Below are 24,873 nucleotides of genomic sequence, written 5' to 3'. Positions count from 1 at the left end.
ATTGTTGGAGTAAATTAGAGAGCAAGTATAAAAGACAAAATAAATAATCTCTACTAGTGCCATTGCATGTTCTAAGTGTGCATTTTTTCCTACTTGACATATCTAGTAGGTGAAAAGGGTCTGGCTGCAAGTTCTGTTGCTGTGAAGTAGGTTAGGGTTTGAAAATGACAGGCAGCTACACTTACACTTAAAAACTTGAATAGCTTTTAAATTACTTCAGGGGATTTCCAGTGTGTCAAACGAGGCTTATACTTCTAAATCTGCCTCTTCTAGTTTTGCAGTTAGTGCAGATGAATCTGTTAACATAGTAGAAATGGCTTGCAGCATTCAGACAAATGACGTATTACTACTTATTCAGCTCTTCTAATCTGAACTTCCTAAAACATACAGCAACAGCTTTCTTTTGAGGAACATACCATGACATTTCAGTGGTAGAATGCAACATTTTGAGGATCAGCCAATTGTCTCACTGTCTTGTGTTACCCTTCCTTCTTTGCTGGCACTGAAAACTGATGTAAAGTTTCTTCCATTTCTAGTTAATTTCATTTTATGTTAAATAATGAGTAGATTAGGACCACAGTTACCACTCTTACTGCCATGAATGGCAAGAAATGGCAATTTCTGTTTATAGAGATTTGCTATTAATTTAGTATCATGTAGTGAAGCAGCATTCCTAGTGTTTTTCTTCTTTTAAAAAATTGTAATCTCTCAGTATTGCAATGCATAGGAATGACCTGGGTCCAAAGGTGATAGATTTGATGTCTTTAGGGAAGTTGTGGTGTTCCAAACAGCTCTTGACTGTTTCGCCCAAAATTATGCCAAAACCTAACTTATTTGGAAAATTATTTGCAAGCAGACCCTATCTCTCCTGGCTTGTCTTTTAGAAAAAAAATCTTTGAAGGCTGCACTGGCCAAGCAGTCCAGCTGGAATAGTGTTGTTACAGTTAGAAGTTGTTACTGTTAACAACTAAAAACGTTAGCGCTATCACCAGCACCTTTCTAACCATGTCCACCAACAGGTCACGGAGTATTGTTTCTGTTCTGTCTCCTGCAGGGACAACAAAATACCATTTGATCTGCTGAAAAATGAATGTATTGGCAGTGTTATTTATGTCTTAAAATAGTGTAAAAACACCCCCAAAAAACAGCATCCCATTTAATTTAGCTGTCCCGATACTCAAATGTAGAAATAACTCACCTTAAATAACCTGAGTTCTATCTGCACGGGTTGTTGCTTTACAGTTGCTATATACAAACCTTTCATTGGTATCATCTTTACTGATGTGTAGTAATTGTAGCTAGGGCATTAAATAACCCGGGGTCCTGTGTTCAACTCCTGGTTAAATTTATATTTGCTACTTTTTGTCATGATAGTGTGCTGCTTGTACACTTACAGCAAGTAAAAGATCCTCCTCAGGATCCTTGTGTAAACAGTTTGTATGTGATGTTATGGAAATACTTCTAGTTAGGCAGGAAACAGAGCGGCTGGGAACATCTGTGGTGAAATTCTTTTAATGAAAGCTCATCCTTTTCTCAAAAAGAGCTAGCAGTCCTTCAGTAGAAAAGTCACAGTATTACAAATGGTACTCATTTATTGCTTAGCTTCTGTAAGAATAATTTTAGACTTTCAGATACTGCTTATATCAGAAGCATCTAAGTTATTAAAATGTTATGTTTGTATTCATTGCATGAATAGACTTTCTGCAAAGCCTTGTCAGCTATTGTAAGTCATAAAACAGGATTATTGGAAATGTTTTCTGCAAAAGGATAAGTGAACTTTCTTAGAAAGCCAGTTGCAATTATTCTACTCCAAATAAAACAGAAGACTAGAAAAAATTTGCTTTTCTTAGCCTTAAACATGGCTGTGTTGTGTAACAAATACAACAAAGCTTGCTTATTTCCACAAATATTACTGTACAATCTGCCACCTGCTTAGCTCACTTATCAAGTTAAGACATTTTGCCAATTAAAAAGATAAAAGGTTCTGATATGAAATGAGTAGCATAACCCTATTAAACCTGTATTTCAGGAGGGACCACAGTTAGGATTTAAGGTAAAAGACAGCAAGATGTGTGTGTAGTATGCAGTGAATATTTTTCTTGCTGTCTTTGTTAGTGGCACAAGTAAAGGTGCTCGTATTTGGAGATTTTTTTCTTGAGGATTAACCTTACATATGGACTTTGGTCCTTGTGATAAGTTATGGGTATGACCCAGTGAACACCACACTTACCTGAGGTGTCAGCTCCTCAAGAAGATTTCTGTTGTCTTCCCTCCCTCCCTCCCTCCCTCCCTCCCTCCCAGGCCACCACCCAGTTAAGCCAAAATCTTTCTGCCATCTTTGTAGTTTGCTAGCTTGAACAGAAGAGACTCAGGGGAACATAAAGTGCAAGGAATGATATGTTGAATATTTTAAACCTTCTCCACAGGAACTGCTTGGTCTCCACAGCAAGCATGACAAGCAGTCGCAGTCCCTCCTTGATGGATACACTGGTAGCTGTCAGGCAGCATTTGCCAAAATGGTGTTCAGCTGTGCAGCTTGGTTAGGAGTGGCTGGAAAGAGAAGTCCTTTAACTGCTCAGCAAGCAGCAGAAGGACTTTGTGCCTTTCAAAGGGTGGAGACATATTTTTAGCTTATGAAAGTGCTGGATGCTGCCCTGTTCTCTCTTTTGTTTTCAGCTTGGCAAGATGTTTTCAAATAGGCTCCGAAATGTTGCACTTAGGCCGTTCCTGAAACAATGGTGCGCAATGTCCCAGGCACGTCCCTGGGGAGATATCTTTGCTGTTTAATAGCAGGAAAACTGCTTAACATGACAGGAAAGACACAAATAGGTCCTTGATGTGGTGACTGCCAAGATCTATATAAGCACATTTTGTGTGTCTTTTGAAAATGTGGATTTCCAACAGCACTTTGAGCTGGAATGAAGCACTTGAGATGTGATATTTTCTGTGTTGAACTTGCAGTGAAGCATGGAAGATTGAGTTCACATGAATGATTTTAACCAGCAGCAATTGAAGTGCTTCTATTAAGATGCTGTTCTATTCTGTTGACCAGCAAATGGTTTTTCACTGCTAGGGTAGCTTTAAAGTACCATTTCAAGTTTAGTTTTAGATACATGTTCATCTACATTGGTATTCCTTAAAACATGCTATGGTGCTGTCTCCTTAAATACATTTTCCTAAAATTGTGAGTTTAATTTTGATAGTTTAAATTTTCTTTTATTCTTCAGGGTTTTAATGTTAATTGTTCTGATATATGTAATCAAAAGGATGAAAAGCTCAAGTGCTTAAACTTCAAATTAGAAAAACAACTTTCACTTGTGTGAACAAGCCCAGTGGAGATGATCACATGCAAGAAATATTTTTAGTGCTTTAGAAAATCAGTACTGATCTAGAGTAACTCAAAGTCTTAACTGTGCTGTGCAACAGTGTAGAAATAGATAAACCTTTATTTAGACACAGAAAAGTTTATTGCAACTTCCCTTATGTGATCTTGTCATGCCAAGGTACTCATCTGACAAGAGGGTAATGGTATGTCTCTGGCCTGTTGTGTGGAAATGATGGTACAAATTAACACTTCTTGTAAAGTAATTGCTTGGTTATTTTTTGGTCATGGGAAAACACTAAATCTGGGACTGATTCTGAACTTGTCAAATGAAGTCAGTGCATCTAGGGAGGAGCAGCCTGCTGCGTTACCATTTTGGGCTGTAGTTAAAACCAAGATAATGGTTGGAACAAAGTCACTGTTTGATGCCATAGTCACCAATGTTGAAACCACTGCATCAGTGTTTTATGCATAGCCCCTAAGAGTGCCAGGACTGATTCTTGAAGGGATTTAGGAATTTGATCAGTTACTGTAAAGTTTACTTTTCTTAGTTTATTTCCAGCCCATAAGCTTAATCATGCCTATATCATCACTGAATTATTATTTTTTTAATCCTTGGAATAAATTAATCTACTAGCTTTGTCTCTGAATTGGGTTGTACTGTATTTTATAGTCAGAAATTTCTGACTTCTCTTACAAAGTGAATCTGTATGTACCAAAAAAGAGAATTTGGATGCTGTTAGTTTTGTAACTTGATATTGCAAACTGTGGCCATCAATTTTTTTTGAGGAAAATGTTAGAATTTAACTTCTTAGTGATCTTTTGGTAGATAAAATCTGATTTTATTGGATAACTTAGCCCTGATTGTAGTGCTTCCTACGTGCTTAGAAATGCTGTCACCTTGCTTTTTAAAGAACATTATCAGCAAATTTGATTTTTAATCTGAATTTGTTTTTAAATGGCTGTAGAGTTTCATGAACACAGGAAGATGTGTTTCAGCTTCAGGAGCACTTTAATAATGCAGGCAAGGCTTTGGAGGCTCTCTAAATTCCCACTGTCTGCCCTACTTTTTCATCCATAATATCCTTTAGGCAGGATTTCAGTGCCATAGTTAAGTCAGTGACATTTGTTAGAGTCATATAACATCAGCTCACACTAGTGTGATTAGATAAATAGCTTCTGAGTTCAAACTAAAAGCCATTCTGTCCTCACTAGCCAAGATAGCTGCAGATACTGCACAAGGAAAAATGTTGCATATAAATGTATTAGTCTTGTGGTCAAAAATGTATTTTTCAAGTCTCTTCTTTGTACAGTTGTTTTCAAGGGAAGATTCTTTGCAAATTACTAAGCCTTACATATGCTCTTCTCTGAAGGATTTTGAGTAGCTGAGAAAAAAACTCAAGTTCTTGAATCTAACACTAGTCTGAGCTAATAAATGTTCTGACTGTTAGTTAATGTGTTGGTTGTGAAGAAAGAATTACCTTGTTTAATTAGAAGCAGGCACAATTGACAAAGTGAAGTTCAGTGATTCAGTCAAAATTCCAAATTTGTTCCAGTTTGATTGGTTTGTTGGTTTTCTTTGCCTTTACTGCAACAAAGTAGATCTCTGTAGTACATCAGCAGCAAGCAGTTGGCAAATTTAAAATATTAATTGTATATACTATCAGAGTCCTGTTAGGAGTTCTTCCTAGTCCTTTCTTGGGTTGTTGAAGCCAAGTTTTGTATGTAGATATAGATTTAATTTATGATGCAAAAAATTAAGTCTGTTACCTTCTCTTACTTGGATTTGTAAGTAATAGTGTCTCTCCCAGTCACTTTGTTTATCCCTAGCATAACTTATAATGCTTGCCAGCTCTTTCAGAAGGAAGCATGTTAAATAGTTGAAAAACAATTAAGCTGTTCTCACATCTGACTTTCCAGAACATAGGAGGTTGCTCTGCGTGTGTGAGAGCAGAAAACTCAGATCGCCTTTTAGTATCTGTGTGAAATGTGGCATGAAGAAAAACTCAAGTCAGTGATTTCATCTAGGTGAAATCAGGTTGGATTTCATACGGAAGAAAATATACAATGAAAAAAATGCAGCAAGTCTTACCTTCTTTGTGATAACACTTGAGGTAAAACTTTTGAGCAGTAAAAAACTTTTTGAGGTAAAACAATTGAGCAGTCTGGTGAAATGCCTTTTGTGTCTAGGTAGTGTTTACCTTGCTTCAGCAAGGAGTGATGTAAATGGTTTCAAGAGGCTTTTTCCAGCCCTGTATTCTTGATGTTAAGCAAGGTGGGGACTGTAGTGTTAAAGAAGGAATACATTCAAGTGTTGCAGCTTAAACGGCTTCCTCCTTTCTGGCTGTGTTTCAGCCATTTCACCCATAGTAACGTGTGAGAGCTGGGATCTTCACAAAGGCTCGAACAGGGAGAGGCCTGTATTGGCATCGTTCTGCTCTCGGGTCTTGTGTGAAGGCTTCCTACACATGTCTGTAACACACACACTCTCTGAGTGTATCTAGGGAGCATATGGAGAAACAAAGGGATCAAGATTTGTACTGGGGGGACAGTTAATTGGATCTGGGAAGGTTTGCCAACAGTATGAACTAATCATGGTGAGACCTCTGTCCCCAATGACTCTGGGTCGTAATTTTGTGGACAGAGGCTGCAGAATGAAGGGCGCAAAAATGTGGCATATCCTGTACTTGCAATGTAGCAGTAGAGGGCACCAGACAGTAAGGAGCAACTTTTTGTACAGGAGTTAGGGAGAGAACAGACTCAGAGGAAATAGGAGCAGAAGGGAGAGACACCAGTCTTCAACATCACTCCATGCTTGAGCTTATTTTTTGGAAAGTTGTGTACTTCATGGATGACAAGGCACAGCTGCAAATATAAGAAAAAGGAGAACTGCTTCACATACTTCTTTGCCTAATCAGAGAAATACCTGAACTAGAAACTTACTGAAACATAAACACCTTATGTAAAATAAATATAGCTTCCAGTATATTGTATATTTTAAAGTTAGGAAATTCAAAGATTTAAGGTTGCTTGTAATGTATATAATGAACTGAGAGTTCTGAGGTTAATACATTGAGATGTAGTTTAGTCTTTAATTCGGTCCTCATTGGCCGAAGCATCAGTGCACTGTAGTATCCTCATGCAATTACTTTCCATCTTGTTGTCATCTTTTTCATTAAAAATGGATGACGGTGGGGTTTTTTTTACGGTGGATGAGGTCATTTTATTAATGTAGATGTGATCAATCCTGCTCATATAAAAATACCCATGCTCTAGGCTTTCTAGTACAATAAACTAGTTCTGCCATCTTCCTTTTTTTCTCCCCCAGACAGTGGTATGTAGCACTGTATGGGTAATTAACATGTGTTAGGCTTAGTCCTAGTTCAGAACAAGCTAAAAAAAAAATCAAGCATCAATATCATCCGTGGTTGTTTGGAAAATAACCAGGACGACCCTGATGCACTGGTAGCCTGTCTGGTGAATGTTAGAATTGTTTTCTGTGAATTGTATTGCATTCCAAATTTGTTTGTTTTGTTTGTGGTCATCTCTGAATGTATGGTGAGCTTATTAATGTTTTTATCTTTGTAGTAGACATGTGACTCATATTCGTGCTTGCTATTTACTAGCTAGATCACACACAATCATGCAGAATATTCTGAGGTGGAAAGGACCCAGAAGGTCCTTTCCACCTGAGCTGAGTGCAGCTCCCAAGTGAATGGCCATAGAGGGATTGAACCCACAACCCTACCATTAGAACCATGTTCTAATCAACTGAGCTATGAAGACTTAATTCAGTTCTACATATTACAGTTCCTGCTAACTTGATAAAATACACTGTGAATGCAGAGACAAAATCACTTTGTATAGTAGGTGTTCAAAGCCCAACTAGTGTTTCTGTAAAACACACCTGTGGTACATAGAGTAAAAGATACGATGGGAACCATAGTGAGATTTTAGAAGAACATAAATACTTCTGAGATTTCCCTTTCCTTTTCATTACAGTGTGTATAAAGAAAATATCCAGTTCTGGCTGGAAATGGGGAATGGAAAGGGATGGATTTAAAATTTTGTGCTGAGGCTACAAGTCAGTGCTGTAATAAAGTCAGTGGGTGAGGAAAGACAGAGACTTCACGAACAGTACTTCAAACTGAATGCCTGGAATAATATGTGATGACTCTGCACTCCCCCTCCAGGCTGTACAGCATTTAAAAAATACATGCTGAAGAACCTTTGTACCCCTTAAAAAAAAAAAAAGCAGATTTCTGCTGTGTGTATTAGTCCTGCTGAGTCAGTTGAAGCATCTAGGTCAGGTTTCCCTACCTGCAGTTAAATTTTGTTCAGTTCTTGCATCTTCCTTAAAAGCCTCTGTGGTGGTTCAGAACAACTTGAAATGGGTTTGATGACAGGTGAAATAAGCTGGTGTTCCTGGACATGGACTAGTACTAGACATTAAAGAAGGGAAACTCAAGAGGTTACAGTAAGAGTAGAGGAAAGGGAGAGCTGCTGTACTGCTTTAGGAGGCATTTTAGTTGTCTTCTTGGGCTTCACATCAAGTTGATGCAGGGGGAGATGCAAGATGAGAAGTGCTGTTTCTCATCACCCATTTGCTTTGAGGCAAGACCACAGATAAAGAAGCTTCTGAGGTACAGCATCTTAAGCATTTCACTTGAGCAGATGATCCAGGTACAACTCTGAAGAATGAAGTCTCTTTGCTGCAAACTAGAACTGGCTCCTGACTGTCATGCTTGAAGTGTGAACAGAGCAAGTTAGGACTGTCTGCACCAGCTTATACAGACAGGCCTGAGGCAGAGCTTAGAAACAAAAACATCACTTCTTCAGGAGTCTGTGTTTGTACAATCACCAGCCTGGACTGTGAGAGGCACAGGAGGAAGGTGTGTGTTCATTGCTTGCCAAGATGGATGCAGGCAAAAATTACAGCTGACCAAGCTGTGGAGGGCCTGGGGGGGTTTGAAGACTTCCATCCAAGTCCAGCCTTGCCAGGCTCTCTGCAGACACCATTAATTTTGTTTCATGACTGCTATCCTTGTGTATTTGTCCGACCTGGCTTATATTATAGCTCAGAGCAGGAGTTTTGGAAGAATTTAAGGTGGTAATTTACAGCTAGCTGAATTTCCAGGTCCTCTCAAATGTAATGTATGTACTGCTGCAGATTAAACCCAGTGGCTTCCTTGTTTGCATGGGTGTTCTTAAGTTGTCCTCTCCTAATGGGCATAGCTTGTCACAAGGCAAACTTTAAAATTACAGCCATAAGATTAAGTGGCAAATCAGTCTTCCTGTTGCATTGCTCAAATAACTTCTACACTTTGTAATGGGGGGAAGGCATAATTAGAGCTGTAGAAATACAGATGCTTTTTGTTTTCTGGTTGGCAATTGTCTAAAAGATTTTTGTCTGTAATGTGAAAGAAATACCTTAAAAACAAAAGATACCCCCAAAAAACCTCAAACATATCTCACACAAAATGGACCAGATTTTATTTAAGTAAAATAAGTCATTTTTTGTTCTGCCCTAATTCTTAATGTACCATTGAGAGGAAATCCTCAACACTGGTTAATCCATGTTACTCTATGAAATCAGGAGTTTTTTTCCTAAACAGGAAAAACTGTTAACACACTTGAGATGCATCAAGGATAGAGACATCTTAGCTGGAGCAGAAGCTGATGTGCAACAGGTGAAATGGGTAATGCTGAGACAATAAATTCTAGGTTCTGAAACTTGTGCATTGGTAGAATCTTCTCCATCTGTTGTTGGCTATCAAGTATTCCTGTTGAGAGACAGGTTGTAAAATTCAGAGTAGCAGCAGCTTCTGTGGACTTAAAATTTGCTTTGTAATATTAACCTATAAATTTAATTTTAGGTAAGGTTTTAAAGAGTGTCTTCTAGAGTGGAGAAAAGTAAAGGAAATCTGTTTGAAACCTGCGTCAAGAGGGTTATCTTTACGAATTGACAAAGATTCCTTATGATCAATCAGGCTATCTTAGTCTGAGTGAGGAAGGTAGCAAACACAGTGACTGCATTCTGGATGGAATTAGTGTATTCATATAGATCAAGAGCTTCCAAGGACAGGTTTTGTTCAGTGTATTACATGATAGCAGAGAACACTTGGCAATTAGGGTGGATGTGCACACTTGTAGAAAGGAGGCTGCAGCTTTTGGAGTTGGTGATGTTGGACAGGAATGACAATTACAGCACTAATTTAGTCACCTGAGCTTTGTCAGCCAGGCTTTCAATGTTGCTTACGTAGAGAAAGGCTTCCTTCAAGCACGTATTGATGTTGTAGTTAGGATTCTGCTCCAAGTCAGTATCTACAGGAACCTGTTCCACTGCAGAGGGACCAAGGTGTATCAGTTGGAGACTTTTATCATCCCCTAACATTTTTTATGGTGCAGGTATTTTGGTTTGATTTTGGTCTTTTGGTTTTGTTTTTTTTGTTAACTCAGCTGAAATCACTGCTTCAGGGAATTGCTCTTTGTGTAACCATACCTTTTAAATCATCAGAAAATGAAATGATGCAGGATGGCACTTGAGCTATTTATCTTAGTATAAACACAGGATTCATGTTAGCTGCCTAAAGTTTCTAGGAAGATTTAGGTCTTGGAGGTTACATGCATGAGTCTGGCAATACCCTCCCTTTTACCTGTTTTCCAGCTTTATCACAACAGAACCAATGGAAGTAATTTCAGATGGATTTTGCTGTCTGACAAGGTCTTTGCAAATTGTTCACCAAGTGAGATTTTTAGGAACCGCTAAGGTACGGTAAAGAGTGGAATGAAAACTTACACTGCCCAGCTGAATTACTGCAACTGATGGTCAATGGATGCAGAAGTACTGCTACTGCTGTTACCTGACTCTCTTCACCTACCTAAGTCTTTTGTCAAACATGTTACCTGGATTCAGACTTCAGTTTGGGCTTCTGCAACCCATGTACTAGTCTTTAGTGGTAACTCTGTGAATAATAATGCTTAGGAACTCTTGGGGTAGCTCTTCAGCTAGGAATGGTGCAAGGATCCAAAAGGGGAGGAAACTATACCTGTGGCCTGTAGCTGTGCTGGGAAATTGCATCAGAAAATCCATGTCTGACCTTCTGGCAGGTGATACAGTGACTTGGAAAAAAAAATCCAGCATTGACTTGTGTTTATCAGGGGCTGTGATAGCAAAAGAGTTGGGGAATACCTGCAAGCCATGAGGTGCTCTATGCGGAAGGTGCATCTCTGATACCTTCCTGGTGCCATTAGTGTGCCTGGACTAGTGTAGGAGGAGCACTGGCAAACCAGCAGTAAACTTTCACTGAAGGCAGGTTGGCCTTTTGCCCAGCAGCACTGTGGTGATTTGGAAATCCTGAATCTTGCATGCATGGGCTATTGGCATTCCTAGTGATGCTTCCCAGGCCAAAACAATGCTGAGGGGAGTTACTGCAGTTATTGATGGATAGTATGGGTTTCTGCTCTGGGATCATCACTGCCTCTTAAAGTACCCTGGAGTCATGACAGGGCCAAAGGTGTGGTGTATAAATTCTCCTGAGTTCCGAGTTGTGTGTTTTGAGTCCTTGTTCTGCTGGGTGTTGTGCTGAGTACTTGCTCACCTCTTTGAAAGCAGAGACTGACACCTTCTGTAGACCAAGATCTATATGGTATTGGTCACTTTTTCCAAATTTAATCCAGTGACTGTGTAATTAAAGTGCTGTATAGTATAACACAACAGCTAACAGCCTGGTGCCATTAATCTACCTGTTTTCTCATGGAGCCCAGACCTGTTAAGAGTTTTGTGCTTAAAAATAAGAAGCTTTAGCTTTTCCAGAGAAAAGTTAACACTCAGACCTGGTAGCTAAAAGGCTTGGCCTCCTCAACATGGCAAAAATATCACATTAGTAATTTTCCCCATATTGCTGTGATAAGCCTTTATTGTTTGTGGATTAGAGGGTTTCCTCAGGAACTGTGTTCTTCCAGAGATTGCCAGAAGGGTGTTGCTTGCTGTGTGAATAAGTAGAGCACACAGTGAGAGTTGGGCATTATCAAACGTGTCCACAGATATACACCCGAACCTCACATTAGCAGTACAGGTGCATAATCACCTTGTTGAATATACAATTGAAATTACTACACACTGTTGAACTGTTTGGCTTTCAGCCCCTGCAGGCGATTCAGGCTTCCTTTGAGCCTTTGTGTCGTACAGGAAGGGCCAGTGCGTTCTCGCTGTGTTTGGCTGCGTTGCAACAAACCTGGTTACTGATGCCCAGGCATACTTTGATTGATGCACAGATCAAATGACTGTTGGGAGTGGCTTTTGGGGTGACGTCCCACGTACAGTGATGTCAGCAAAAGATTTTAAAAAATTCAGGTGTGGCATAATCTGCCAATTAAACTGATTAGTGCTCTGGCTGAGTTCTGAGAAGGAGCTCTGACTACAGCCCTGCTTGTTGAAGTCTTTTATGTAGTGCCTTTGGCTCACCTTGTACGAGACTTCTACCAAGTGCCTTCACTGCAGAGTGCTGTAAATTGTGGTAGGATACCATCCCAAGGGCTGTGTGCTAGCTGGCTTGCCATCAGGGGAAATCTGATACTGGCTCACAGATGTCCCTGACAGTGTGGAAGCTGTGACACTGGAAGAGGTCCTGTGACACCTGTGGGATCGGGATGGAGTGCATCGCTGCTCTGTTGGCAGAAGTGAAAGCTAGCCAGGAGGCAATGCAGGCTGGGCAGAAGGCACTAAAGCATGATGTGGAAACATCTCAGAAGGAAATCAGAACGGTGTTAGCATTGCAGAGGAGTCAGCAACAGGTGAAAGAAGATCTCAAAGCAGAGGTGAAGTCCAGTCACTTGGATATAAGAGCTGTGCTTGAGGAAATCCAGCGAGTAAGAGAAGAAATGGAAGCTCGATTAAATACTCAGGCTGATCTGGTGTTACTGATCAAAGAAGTGAGCACCAATTTAACATGTGTAGACAAGGCTTTCCAGAAAATGGAGGAGAGGCAGAAAGTTTTTACCAGCCTGCATCTTCCCACCAGAGAAAATGTTGAGCAAGGACTTTTCTTTGAAAAATGCTTACACCAGACGCACGTGGGTTTTGAAAGACCTGTGGAAGCTAACAGTTTGGATGATGAATGTGAAAAGAAGGTGCTTGGGGGTAAGACAGTTGTGACTGTAAGTGTGGGGAGAGAAGTGAGGTTGTTTCTATTTGTGCTTGTCAAGACATTTTTTTAGTCTGTTTTGAATGCTTTTAAGAAATTTAATTGTTTTTAGAAATGGAATCTCTTGCTTAAAATAATTTGTAGTTAGTGTAGATACTACTACACATACCTTCCTAGTACATGATATACAAAGGAAGGCTTTGATTTGGTTCTACAATCCAAAAAAATTGTGTTAGAGATTCTTCTGGTAATCGAGCAACAATGCACAAGATAGGGAGGCTCAGGAAACCAGTAGCACAATGCAAGCTCTGAGGTAGCCAGACAAATACTGTGTCAAGCACTGGGCAGAACCCCAGCACCTAAATGTAACTGTGTGGAACACACCCTGTGTACTGACAGTTGTGTATTTCTTGCCTCTGAACGGCTATTAACTAGAGAAGTTATGCATGAGAAACAGTTTGCTTCACAGAGGAGCTTGGAGTGGGTCTAATCCTCTCCCCAGTGAACTGGAGACTGCTTTGCCATCCATATATAGGCTGTGGGTGGAGTGAGAGGATTTGTGGACCTTTTCCAAGATCTGAATCCAATCTTCTGTGAATGATTCAATCATCAAAAGGCTTAGTCTTTGCAAAATCACTGCTATTTTTTTCTATTGGTGGGAAAGATAGGACTTTAGATGGTGATTCTGTCCAGTTACTGTACTAAGTGCAGTACTTGAAAATCTAATTTTCTGTCTTCCAAAATCAAGCTTTCCAACTACCGAGCTTTCCAACTTACCAACCTTTCCATTGGGTAAAGGGGTTTTGAGCCTGCTGGAGAGGAGTCCATAACCTGATTTAAAGGTGGAAATTGTTCTGTGTTACAAGTCTGACTGTATAGAGGCGGCAGGTGAGCCAGCCCAAGTGAGAAGGGCTTGGACTGTTAACCAATACTGTCTTTAAATTAGACTCTGTCATTGATGTGGTGGTATCAGGAATCAGACTCATGATGCTTTTGTCTTAATGAAAGCATGGCTTTTGTTTTGACACCACAGCATACCTTCTATACAAATCTGGAAACGATCTGTCATTGCCCAGAGGTACGTAGGCCATAAATAAACATTGTTGTGTCAGTGGTGTTAATCTGTAGAGGCAGTTCATGCTACAGAGGGCTCATGCTTTTCAGCATTTGAAGTGGCTGTGTATAGCACATGTCTATGATAAAATTGCCAATAGGAATTTCACTTCATGCATGTTTTTTGTTCAGCTTTTTTTAGCATAGTATCAAGGGCTGGCTTGGTTGGATGCTTGAATGAGCTTCTTGGAAAATACTTGGTGGTCTGGGCAGCAGGATAAACGCAGTGGTATGAAACTGACAAAGTGATAAGGGCTGGCTGAACTATGGAAACAATGGGTATTTGGAGCCTTTTGTCATTTGTGGTGAGCTGTTGTATCACTGTATTTAAATGAAACTTGTTCATTAGGTAACTAACTATGTGATGTAATTTTTCCCCGGTGTAAAAATTGTCTGCAATTGTTCAGGTTTATCACAGCTCTGTCAGCATCCTAGAGATGGTTGTAAAACTAATTTCAAATATTTAATTAAATTATGACACTAGCATCTGTATTAGTGAATTTACCCAACACTCCTACATCAAGAATAATGCTCTAGTTCTCTATATGTCATAAGTGGAGCATTCAGGAAGGGGAGGTGGAATATATGAGAGAGTAGGAGTGTGTAAGGCAGCAGGGAAGAACTGACTCTACATGTTTATTCTCTAGTCCCTGCTCTTTTTTCTCCCCTCTCTTCTTGATTATTATTTGTTGTGATCTTTGAATGAGCTTCAGAAGGTAACCAGTAGTTTCCTACACACAGTGTTGTCCATAAGATTGCTGGAAATTTGACACAGTTGCTCTCAGATGTGAACTGGCATTTGTGTAAAAGTGTCTACTTAAAAGATGTTGTTACACAGTGAGAGAAGAAGTGGTCATGTTAGTTAAATAGTGGTAAAAATAGCTAGAACTCGTAGCCAAGCTCGATCCTTTTGTTCTACAAATTTGTATTTTGATTTGTGTTGATACACCTTTTAATAGCTCTAATATTACACACCATGGTGTGTTTCTAATTTTAGCAGTCTTTAACAGTCTGCATCTCTGAGCAGAAGTGTACGGATATCTCCAGGAATGCAAGGGCATCTGAACATTATAAAGCAAGATATGATGACAGTTCTCTAACTAGCAGAAATTCTTGCCCAGAGCAGATTTATCTGGAAAACAAATAGGCTCAGGAGGCACTTTATACCAGGCTCAATAAGGAAGGCATAGAGGATGTTAGTATTTTGAACAGGAAAACTATTTTCAAAGACTTTAAAAACAAATGCAGGCTGTGGAAGACTGATGTATTAATACAGTAGCTGATATGTCAGATTATCATTAACTGAGAATTAAAGCTTTTGTTTTTAATACTTTCTCCAGTTGTGAGATTGAACCTTACACTGCTGGGATGATTCTAGGGTCATTTGACAACCTTCAAACCAGGTGCTTGGGGTTCAGAAAAGATTGAGTCTTGTTGCTTAGTTTGTCCCCTGTTTTTTTTTCGCATGTTCCTATCTTTCTTTTATCCAGATCTCACCTCTCAGGTTTTTTCACTCTATCGTGAAGAAATCTTGTTAAGTTGAAACTGTACAAAGTAATCTGCTTAGATGTCTTCATTAAATTGCCAAGGGATATTTATCTATTGCATCAGCCTTTTATTGCAAAGTTGTTTGCTCATTCCCTTTGTGATCAAGGGGGGAAGACTGGCCCTATCTGCATAGCAGTACTGTACTCCCTTCCAGTCTGAAGACAGCAGAGAAACCTGAAAATACAGTGTTTGTGAGTCAAGTGCTGATTTATGTAATCTGGTCTCCTCTGACATGAGATGATTGTGTACTGTGAAAGCATTGAGGTTGCCACAAGACTGAGAATATTAAATCAATAATGTAATTTCAGGACTGTGAACATATATTGAAATATATTACATTTAGAGCTTTCTTAAAGTCTTATCCTTGTGACTGAAAACTGCTAGTGCTAAGAAATGTTGCAAGACCTCTAGTTAATAAAGCTCAGGCCTCAGCTGCAGAGAGGGGAGTTTTTACAATTAAAAGTTTAAAAGGAAGAAAAATAACAAAGGAAATGTAGAGAAAATGGTTTTGTATTCGGCAGTACTTTAGAGTGCAGGAAATACAAAATCTATGTTGCACACAAAAGAGGACAGCTCTTATGTTAGAAATAAGTTACTGAACAGATAAGAGGACAGATATCTTGCATTTTATAAAAGTATTTTTTCAAAGCCCAGTGTGAAGAGTATGCTGAAAAGTATGCCACAAAACATATGAAGGTGAGGATGAAGTACAGAACATGGTATCCAAGGTTATGGTGTTAGGAATTAACAAATTGATAGTACCTGCTCTGCAATGCTACTGAAATAACCCTTTCTCCTAGTTAGTATTTCAGCAAGTGTTTGTAGGAATTTATAACTACTTTTTTTTGCACGTGTCTTTACACTGTGGTGAGATTTCAGCGTGAAATGCATATTGATTCGTTGTTGTTGTTTTCTTAGTTGACAAGGGCAAGCAGCGGAGTGCCAAGAGCTCATGCATACGGACTCAGGCTTCCACAGATGCGCGTTCACCTGGCACTAAAGCAGCCGAGTTGACACAGTACAAAACAAAATGTGAGACCCAAAGTGGAATCATCCTGCAGCTGAAAAAATTCCTGACGTCCAGTAACCAGAAGTTTGAAGCATTAACAGTTGTCATCCAGCACCTGCAGTCTGAGGTAAAAACTCACAGCTCATCAATCTTGGCTTTAATTGTTTGAACTCTTCTCAGTAAGGGCTTCAGAAAATATTAATGTACTGATACTAAATTTTCTGTTTCCATTGCAGTGGTTTCTGTTTTCCTGTGGAGGTTATACTTCTAGCATTAGTTGGCTAGAAAAAGAATCAAACCCATGACACTGGGTTTGTGGCCTCTGCATGCTTCACATGCTCTTTAAAAGAGTTTTTAAATATTTGTAGTCAGAGAGTCTTTCAGGGCTGAGTAGCTTTCTGAGTATGTACTTGAAGTTCTGCTCTTGTAGAAAAGACTAGTTTCAACAGATAATCTACAAGGCCTTGCTTTGTTATCTGACATTGGATGGAAGAGTATTTAAGGGGTGGATATGTTTTTGAGCTACTCAGAATAAAGTCTGAGTTGTTACAGTTTTATTTATTGAATCCTGCGTTGTTGATGGGGTCTTAAAATTACTAATAAAAATACAGAAATGGATTTGGAATTAGAGTGGAATGAATCGGATGTGGCTTAATCTTAATTTTTCTAATCTGAATTAATCCTAATTTTTCTAATTGAAATATGTAATGACCTAATCAGTTTGATACTACACTAAAAACTGTTGGTTTACTTTGAAAACTTTTGAGAAAAGAAAAATGTGAAGTCAAGGAGATTATAACAGTTATGTGTTTATTCTGCACAGCTGATGCAGACTTTAATAGCACTTTCTCTTGCATTTTTAACTAATGTTCTAAGATTGGTATCAATTTCCTTTCAACTCTTCTGCTACGTGGTGATTTTACAGTCTGTATACAAAAAAGCACTAAATTGTCTTTGTTACATTTCTGCCAGAAAACTTTCTCATGGAATAATATCTGCTTGCTTTCATTTAATCTAAAAATACTGCATTTATCTCCTAGTCTGGTTCAACTCTTAAGAGCAGTGGCTCTTAGCCAGTTTTCTGGGATTGGTTTGGTTGGGTTTTTTTGCACTCTTGGTTGAAACACCTTTCTCTGCCTAAGGAACTTCAAAGCAATTTGATACAGGATTTTTGGATGCCTGTCATCTAACAGGATATTGTGAAATTTTAAGTGAAATTCTCCCCGCTAAACTTCTGTGCAATCTTCTAATTGCGGTAGAATAAGCACAATGATTTTTTCGGTAACTCTTACAATTAAATATCTTGGCCTAGTTTCTTCCCTCCAGTATTTTTTAATGCAACATTTTAAAACTTGCAAATACTTTATAAATGTCGTGTTCAGTAAGAAAAAGCCCATCATACTAATTTGCTTTTTCTTGGCTATTTTACAGGTTGCTCTAGCCTAAATGTGTGTTTTTTAAAAAGAATATTCAGGGGGTTAGTTAAGGAAAAAGTGATTTTGAAAGAGGGAAGAAAGAACGTGGAAGAAACTAGTGATTTTGCTCCTTATTCCTCTTTGTTAGTCTTTTGCAGATGGAAAGCAAAAATAGCTCTGTCAAATTATATAAAATTAGTAATCTTGGACAGTTAATTTTGAGCACATGAAATTGAGCTAGATATGACACAGTGATGTATTTTCATACCAGTTACTGATTTTGAGATTGCTCTCTCCTTTCCTGGGGTAAGACAAATACTTGCTGAAGACTCATTGCCTTACTCTTGTGGAAGTACCACAGGGATGAGAAGAACTCTTTTGCCATGATGCTGTAAGGAATACTTAAGCACTGCTTGTTAGTTAGGTGTGGCAAACATCCTGAAGGATTTCACTGTTCAAGGGAATATTGTGAAGAGTAGTTTTAGTTTTGTTCGTTTGTTTGAGTTTTTTCCTTTATGGTGAGGGGTGTAGTCTGCTATAGCTAACAATCTTTGCTGCCCATACTATTATTTGTCTGAAGTATCACTTGGCGAACTCTTTGATGTAATTTTCAAACTCTGGATAAACTCAGGAAAAAACTTAAATTAGGCTTTAACTCATGAGGTAGGTTTTCATAGGTTAACTACTGTATAGCCAACTGGAAGTAGCCTCAGCTTCTCTGTCTTAAAAAAAAAAAAAAAAAAAAGCCATGCTTAGCTGATTACACTAGGAACAAAGCTGTGCTTCCATTCTTCCCACTGGAGCAAGTGTGAAGTGACATGATGCAGCCTAAGAAACAGCTTGCTGGAACCAGAGAGAGGACCTGCTCTGGACTCTTCTGGTGCTGCTCTGTCCCTGCAGAAAGCCAATTCAGCCCACCACTACCAAAAGCTAAACCAGCCAAGGAGCATTTTTTTGCCAGGTGCTGATGCGGATTGAGCCAGTGTGAGGGTGAGATGGGGTGAAGGACAGGCTGCCTGGCCAAATGGAGCAAAGTACTGGAGTGAGCACTTGGGTCACTTCAACGCTGGGCAGCCCAGCCTGAGCCTCTTGGCAAAATCTGCTGCAGCCTCTCCTGCTCTATCTCCAAAGCTGAGGTGACTGGGATACGATTTTTTTGTTAGATTTGTTTGGTTTTACTGTCATGTGTTTTTTTTCTTTTTTCCCCCAAGAGTTCCCCATATATTTCGGCACAAAAGATTAAAGTTACTTCTTATGAGCTCATTTGAAGTGGAATATAGCTGTGAACAAAATCAGGACTTGCTGGCAATGGCTCCTGTCAAAACTGCAGCTAGCCCATTAGAGTGAGGTTGAGAGGCTGCTGTCAAAGGGTTAAATGGGATTGAGCAATGCTGCTCTGATGTTTCTAGCTGAGCAGGAATCTCTCAAAAAACCCTGAGCTCAAACCTGTTTGTTGCAAGTTACCTTGGAGCTGTCAATAGTAACAGCTGCTTCTGATAAAACCTTCCCACTTGATCTGTTGGTGTTTCTTTAGGGAGGGTGGGGAGGGTGTCTGTGTTTAGCTACCTTTACCAAGACTCTTCTGAGTTAAAAAATCCTAAAAGTCTGATTTCTGCCTCACAAGAGCTATTGTTGCACTGGGTTAATGCTAGATAGAAAACCTCTTGGCATCCAGGATATTTGATGGCAATGAGCAGTGTGGCTGATGAGAACATGGAGTTTTTCCATTGTTGGACAGCTGTGTGTGTGCTGGCAGTGATAGGACCACGCGTTAAACTGCCCACTAATCACAAAAGCAAGTCGAATCTTTCTAGAGTACTGTGCTTCCCCTGATCCCCTGGTAATTCCTGTTACTTCATGACTACTTTCCTTGTTTTTAAGTTCAAACAAGAAACGGAAAGTGGCAGTACAGAGGAAATGGTGAAATTGACCATTTACAATAAGCACATGCCGTGCCAAGGAAAGCAGTTTTCCATTAACCTTCAACTGCACTGAGCTCTGAAATTTGCAATACTGCATTTGAGTTGATCTTTTAACTTCCACTAGTATTTATTTTGAATTTATTGTCCCTTCAGTAAGAGATGTGTTCACAGATGCTTCAAATACGTGGTTAGCATGTGTGTGATAAGTCAGGTTGGGGATGCCACTCTTGCAGCTCTCCCCTCTCTTCTCTAGCCCTTGTGTATGCTTGGGCTTCTTTGAGAAGCCAGTAAAAAAAAATTAATATGAGTCTAGTTTTACAGGTCTGTCCATGTCGAAAGTGTTTTGGGTATGTCCCCATGCAGTGGTTCACAGTGGGAAGGAGTGGAAATGAAGACCTGCCAGTGCTGGGGTGGGGTGGGAATGTGTGTCTGAGAGGTCTGCCTCTGTGGCTAGGAGCCAGCTGCTCCCTTGGGAAGCAAAAAACCCCAGTACATCACCAGCTGATGAGGTTAAGGCTGTGGCAGCTCCTGCCTGAGCCTCTGCTTCCTGCCTCCTGAGAGGTGTTCAGCCCCTTCCCCTGCCTCAGGGCTGCCCCCTGAGGCTGTGTGAGCCCTGCAGCTGGGCTGTTCTAACCTCCAGCTCACTGCTCTGTATAAACTCTTCCATCTTTGGGAGTGGAGGGTGATTGTTTTAGCAGTGCGGTACTAGCTTGGTTTTAAATCTAGTTTCAAATTTGTCTGTCTAAGGCAGATTTAGCTGTCAAAGGGAAGGGTAATGTGTAATTAGAATGGCTTTGTAACTGTTCAAAGTGTGAATTGGTATATCACCTTCTCACTTTAGGGCGTAAACTGCTACATTCAGAGCTACTACCTAAGCTGTTTAAAAAAATTTACATGGTAAAATGTTTAGTTATGAATATTCATTTTTATTTTTCTAGCTTAATAGATTAATCCAAATTAATCATTTCAGTAATTCTCTGCAGATTCTGATATGGAAATGGGCTTTAAATTTGTATCTGTGAAACAGGGTACTATAGAGATGAAAAGAAGCTCAGTTTTACTGTTGTGCTTTTCTTGGTAAGGTCATGGGAATGCTGCTATTTACTGGTCAGACTACTTGGGAATGCTGTGGTGCCATCTTTAAGTTTCCTTAGTAGAGGAAAAGGCCATTTGAGAGGGTATAGAGCCTTGACAGTAATGTGTGGGTAACACTAATTGTGGATGTGACACAAGAAACAATATGAGGAATATGCTAGAAATGGTGTGACTGAGTAGGCTTCAGCATTTCTAGGTGGAAATAGAAATTAACCATTAGTGTGTGATCTGTTGTAACTGGCATTTCCTGACATGTGCATGACTGTCAGAGTCAAGATGCTAGTTTCCTTGGGAACTTAGCAGTTTAAAATAGGGGGTTTTTTCCATTGTGGAATACATGAGCACATCTATCAGAAATGTTTGTCCTGGCCTTTGTGGAAGTTCAGCAGAAAATGTTTATATTTATCAAATGAGAAGCACATATCTAGGTTAAGGGGCAGAAGTACACATTGCATCACTAGACCCCAAGAGTTTTGGAACAGTCATATCTTTTGACCTATATGTCTTGTTGTTTACAGCAGCTGTCTTTGAGGAAAACTTTTAGTTTTGATTTTCTAGAACTTAACATCAAACTTGGTCAGTTTTCTTTAGAATTTTCATACCAGGTGTATCTGGCTTCCCAAAATATGGACATAACTTTTTATGAGGGAGAATAAGGATATGTAATTGGAATAATTTTTGTGCTTACTTTAAAAAAAAAAAGAAAAAAGAAAAATCAGTTAGAATTCAAAATGTAATATCCTGATTTGGAGGAATGCAAATATTTTCTGTTTTGTAACAGAGAGTATTTGAGTAATAGCAAAGTAGTTTCCCCCTCTAGAGAAGACCTAGGCTCTGGAAGCCTGTGTCTGATGAGTAGCAGTTGGAAAGCAAGGAGGTTTCAGATGATTTTCAGTGTCTCTATAAAATGTGGTATGAATGAACAAGAATGTTTTGGCAACAGATTGAAAATTTGTGAGTTCTAACATCCAGAAAAAACATTTTAATCCGTTAATTACTCTGAAACTAGGCTCTGATGGAAATAACCTTTTAGAAGATGCGTCAGTTAAGCAATTTAAATGGGACGCCTGGGTATTCAGAATGGGCTACAACTGAAGAGAATTGCTATAGATACTCCTACCAAAAGGTGTCTTGGAAAAAGACACCTTTGATTGAAACAAACTTGATGTTTCAGACAATCCCTGCTGCTTTACACAAAAATCCTGATTTTCATGACTACCTTGTTATTTCTTGTAACTATTTCTTTTTCAAGAAGCTGAAGAATTAATGACAGGAGCAAAATAGAGGTATCTATTGCAAAATTTAAGGGAGCAGTTAGCAGAAGGAAGAAAGCAACATGTTTAAATCTTGTTTCCTTCTTCATTTGTACTACTTTTTCAGGTGAAATTCTAAACAGTCTTAAAAATGAAATTAATAGTACATATTATGCTCAAGCGTAGGCTCTTATTACAACATTTTGAGTAACTTTATAATGGTAATAATAGTTTTATAGATGTGAGAAAAATAGTGACAGTATAACTTGTCAAAGTTGTAAGGTATCTGGTGGCTACTGTGTCATTCAGGTGAGTTAGACTGAGACAAAAAGCTTGAACAAAACAGTGAGAAATAAGTGATCACTTAGACTTAGAGGTAACTTAGTTTTTATGAGATTGGAGTTTCTACAGGGAAGGAAGGAGTCATTCTGTGTGAGAAGTAAAAACTAATGTTACCATTCAGAAGGTGTAAAGTAGCTGTAAAGTAGCAAAGGGGCTTTTATAGAGAAGTAAGTTTAAATAGCCCATATTATTACATCTGGACCTGTCTTTGCAGGGCTATTGCATGAAGGTGGGCATGACTTCTAAATTGGAAAACAAAGATCCCTGCGAGTCTAAGATCCTATGTAAAGCTTGCAAAAGCGTAAAGAGCCCACAAGTAAATGTGTTAAATGCATAGTGACTCATAGGAATCCTGTTCGGCTGGTTCTCTGTTTTAGTGTTTTCTGCTTTAGTGCTTCATACATTAAACATCAGGGAAAAAACATCTGATTCTCCATAGATGTATAGTAGATAAAAGAAGTAAAATATTAGAATTTGCAGTAAATCTCTATCATGTAAATGCTGTATTCTGAGTCTTAATTCTGTTTGAAGTATGTCAAGGAGAAAACTGATGGCATATTTCATGTGGTAAGAAGGCAGTGCCTAACGCAAATGAGGCCAAGAGTGAATGAGAAGTATTCATTTCACTGTATATTTATTGATTTGAGAGATTAATGACATTTATATTTTATCACACTAATAGTCTGCTTCTTTCAAAAATATGCATGGAGCAGAGTGTGTAAATACTATTTGTTGTACTGCTTCCTTGACTCATGTCTTTAGCTTGCTTTTTGCATTGAGCAATGCAGAGGAACTGACACTGCAAGGCGGGGTGTTAAGTGAGGTACGGAGTAGGTGAGTTTATAAGAAATCAATTTCTAAAATTGCTGATATCTAATGAGAAGTCTTACTTAGGGGACTGGATTTTGCTAGGAAAAGGAACAGGGACAGGTAGAAATACTGTGGTGTAAGGACCAAAATCCTCAAGTCAAATGTCATACTGCAAAGCGGATATGAATGGCCCTTTTGTTGTCCCTTCCTCATTACCTCCAGGCTGTAGCTGATGACACAGTCACAAGAGTGACTGGAGTTTATGCAAAGATGTGACTCAATTTCAACACTATAGCCAATGATTATGACCATGTTTTTATGACTGGAGCAGCACAAGGATGGAGTAGACATAAATTTCTAATGCTTTGTACCCAAGAGGAATATCTCCTTGGATGAGAAAGACATCCTGTTGACAACTGAGACTGTACCAGTATTAAAAAATATTTAAATTATGATGGTTTTTTTCCATACAACTCAGCACATCTCCAGTAGGGTGTAACCATACATGTTATAGAAGTGCTTGCAAATTTACTAATTTATTAAGTTTTTTAAATGCTCAGCATTTCTCTCTAAGTTTAATTTTAGGAGTAAGTGCTTGTGGTTTGGTTTGACAGTAAATGGCTTACAAAACCCAGACTCTTCTTTCCAAGAATAGAATTAATTTGGCCCTGTGTATGATAGTAAAGCACATTTCAGTGTTTCCATTCTTTGCATCGATTAATTTGTTTTATGCACTCTGAACAAATTTTATTTAGTCTGTTATAATAAAATGCTTTTTGAAAAGAGCATTGCTATGCTTTTATATTTAAAACCTAATTTTCTACTCCTTTAAGTTCTGAGTCTTGAAATTACTTGTTTGTGAAGTGTATTGCTGATGGAAACGAGAAGGCTGATTACAGCCTTCCCAGTCAGAGATGTTCCCACCTGCCAGTTGCACCAGTGAGAGGTTCAGCTGCTGTGCTTTGCCTGAGACCCAGAGCTGCCCGTCCTGTCTGCATGCTGCAGGGGCTTGGTACTGGCACTGTCAGAGCCCTTCACCTTCCCAGGGCAGGGACCACCTTGCATCCCAGCACTGAGATGAACATTCCAGGATGCCTGCTCCATTTGTGTCATGGGAAAATTCCCACAACACAGCCTGATTCCATGGGGTATTTCATGACCTCAGAGTGAGTTGTGTCTCTCCACAAAGTACCAGTGCTTTGCAGTTTTTGGTTGCAGCGATCTATAATGCTTCTTCTGAATCTGTTACTGGGGTAGACTAGACAGCTGTGGCAGGTGGCTTGTCACATAGATATCAGTGTGATATAGCTGCTTGAAATTTAAAAAGCAACAATTATTGTATTTTGGTATGCAAATATGAACTTTTCATTATTGGTTCTTGGGAATTTTTCTTTCTTTAGTACAGCTCCAAAAGAGTACATATTTTGTTTCCCAAAGGAATGTGCTTGTTTAAAATGTGAACTCTGATGCTTGGATAATTACTACCAGATTGGGCAATGTTAGCTTATTTGGACACACATACTCAAAACCTGTTTTCTGTTGTGATTTGCTTTTTTATATTGAGTAACTGTTGAAGAACTTGCAGCTCTTAACATGGAGGAAAAACTTAGAAAAGGTGATTAGGACTTTTTGACCAGGCACAGCCTATCTGTGGCTCTCAAAGCCTCCATTTGCAGGCAGAGCATGGGGCTCCCACACCAACATCACCCCACCTGGCCAGGAGCAGGAGTGTGCTGAGAAACCTGGAATGGTTGGTCTGGCTAGTTGCACATCCTCTCAAGGAAATACAGAGTTGCCAGTTTGCTGTAAAACTTCATGCTCTTGTATTTGTTGTCTGCAAAGATGCTGTGGCATACTTGAGGAATGCCCACCTATTCTAGCTTGTGAACTGTTCAGAA

General features: G+C 39.2%; 1 protein-coding gene across 4 annotated transcripts in view; it reads left to right on the top strand.

Annotated features, from left to right (window-relative positions):
• MTUS1 (microtubule associated scaffold protein 1) overlaps nucleotides 1–24,873 on the top strand; it is a 121,636-nt gene that overhangs the window by 72,965 nt on the left and 23,798 nt on the right. For all 4 annotated transcript variants that reach the window (XM_084204646.1, XM_084204647.1, XM_084204645.1 and 1 more), the window contains one exon: nucleotides 16,048–16,265. In XM_084204646.1, coding sequence (XP_084060772.1) covers nucleotides 16,048–16,265 — 218 coding nt within the window. The remainder of the gene's footprint in view (nucleotides 1–16,047; nucleotides 16,266–24,873) is intronic.

The sequence above is a fragment of the Fringilla coelebs genome (genome assembly GCF_963513975.1).
Source record: "Fringilla coelebs genome assembly, chromosome: 4".
NCBI lineage: Eukaryota > Metazoa > Chordata > Aves > Passeriformes > Fringillidae > Fringilla > Fringilla coelebs.
Note: the sequence above shows the minus strand (reverse complement) of the source record. Positions and strands in the feature narration are given on the sequence as shown.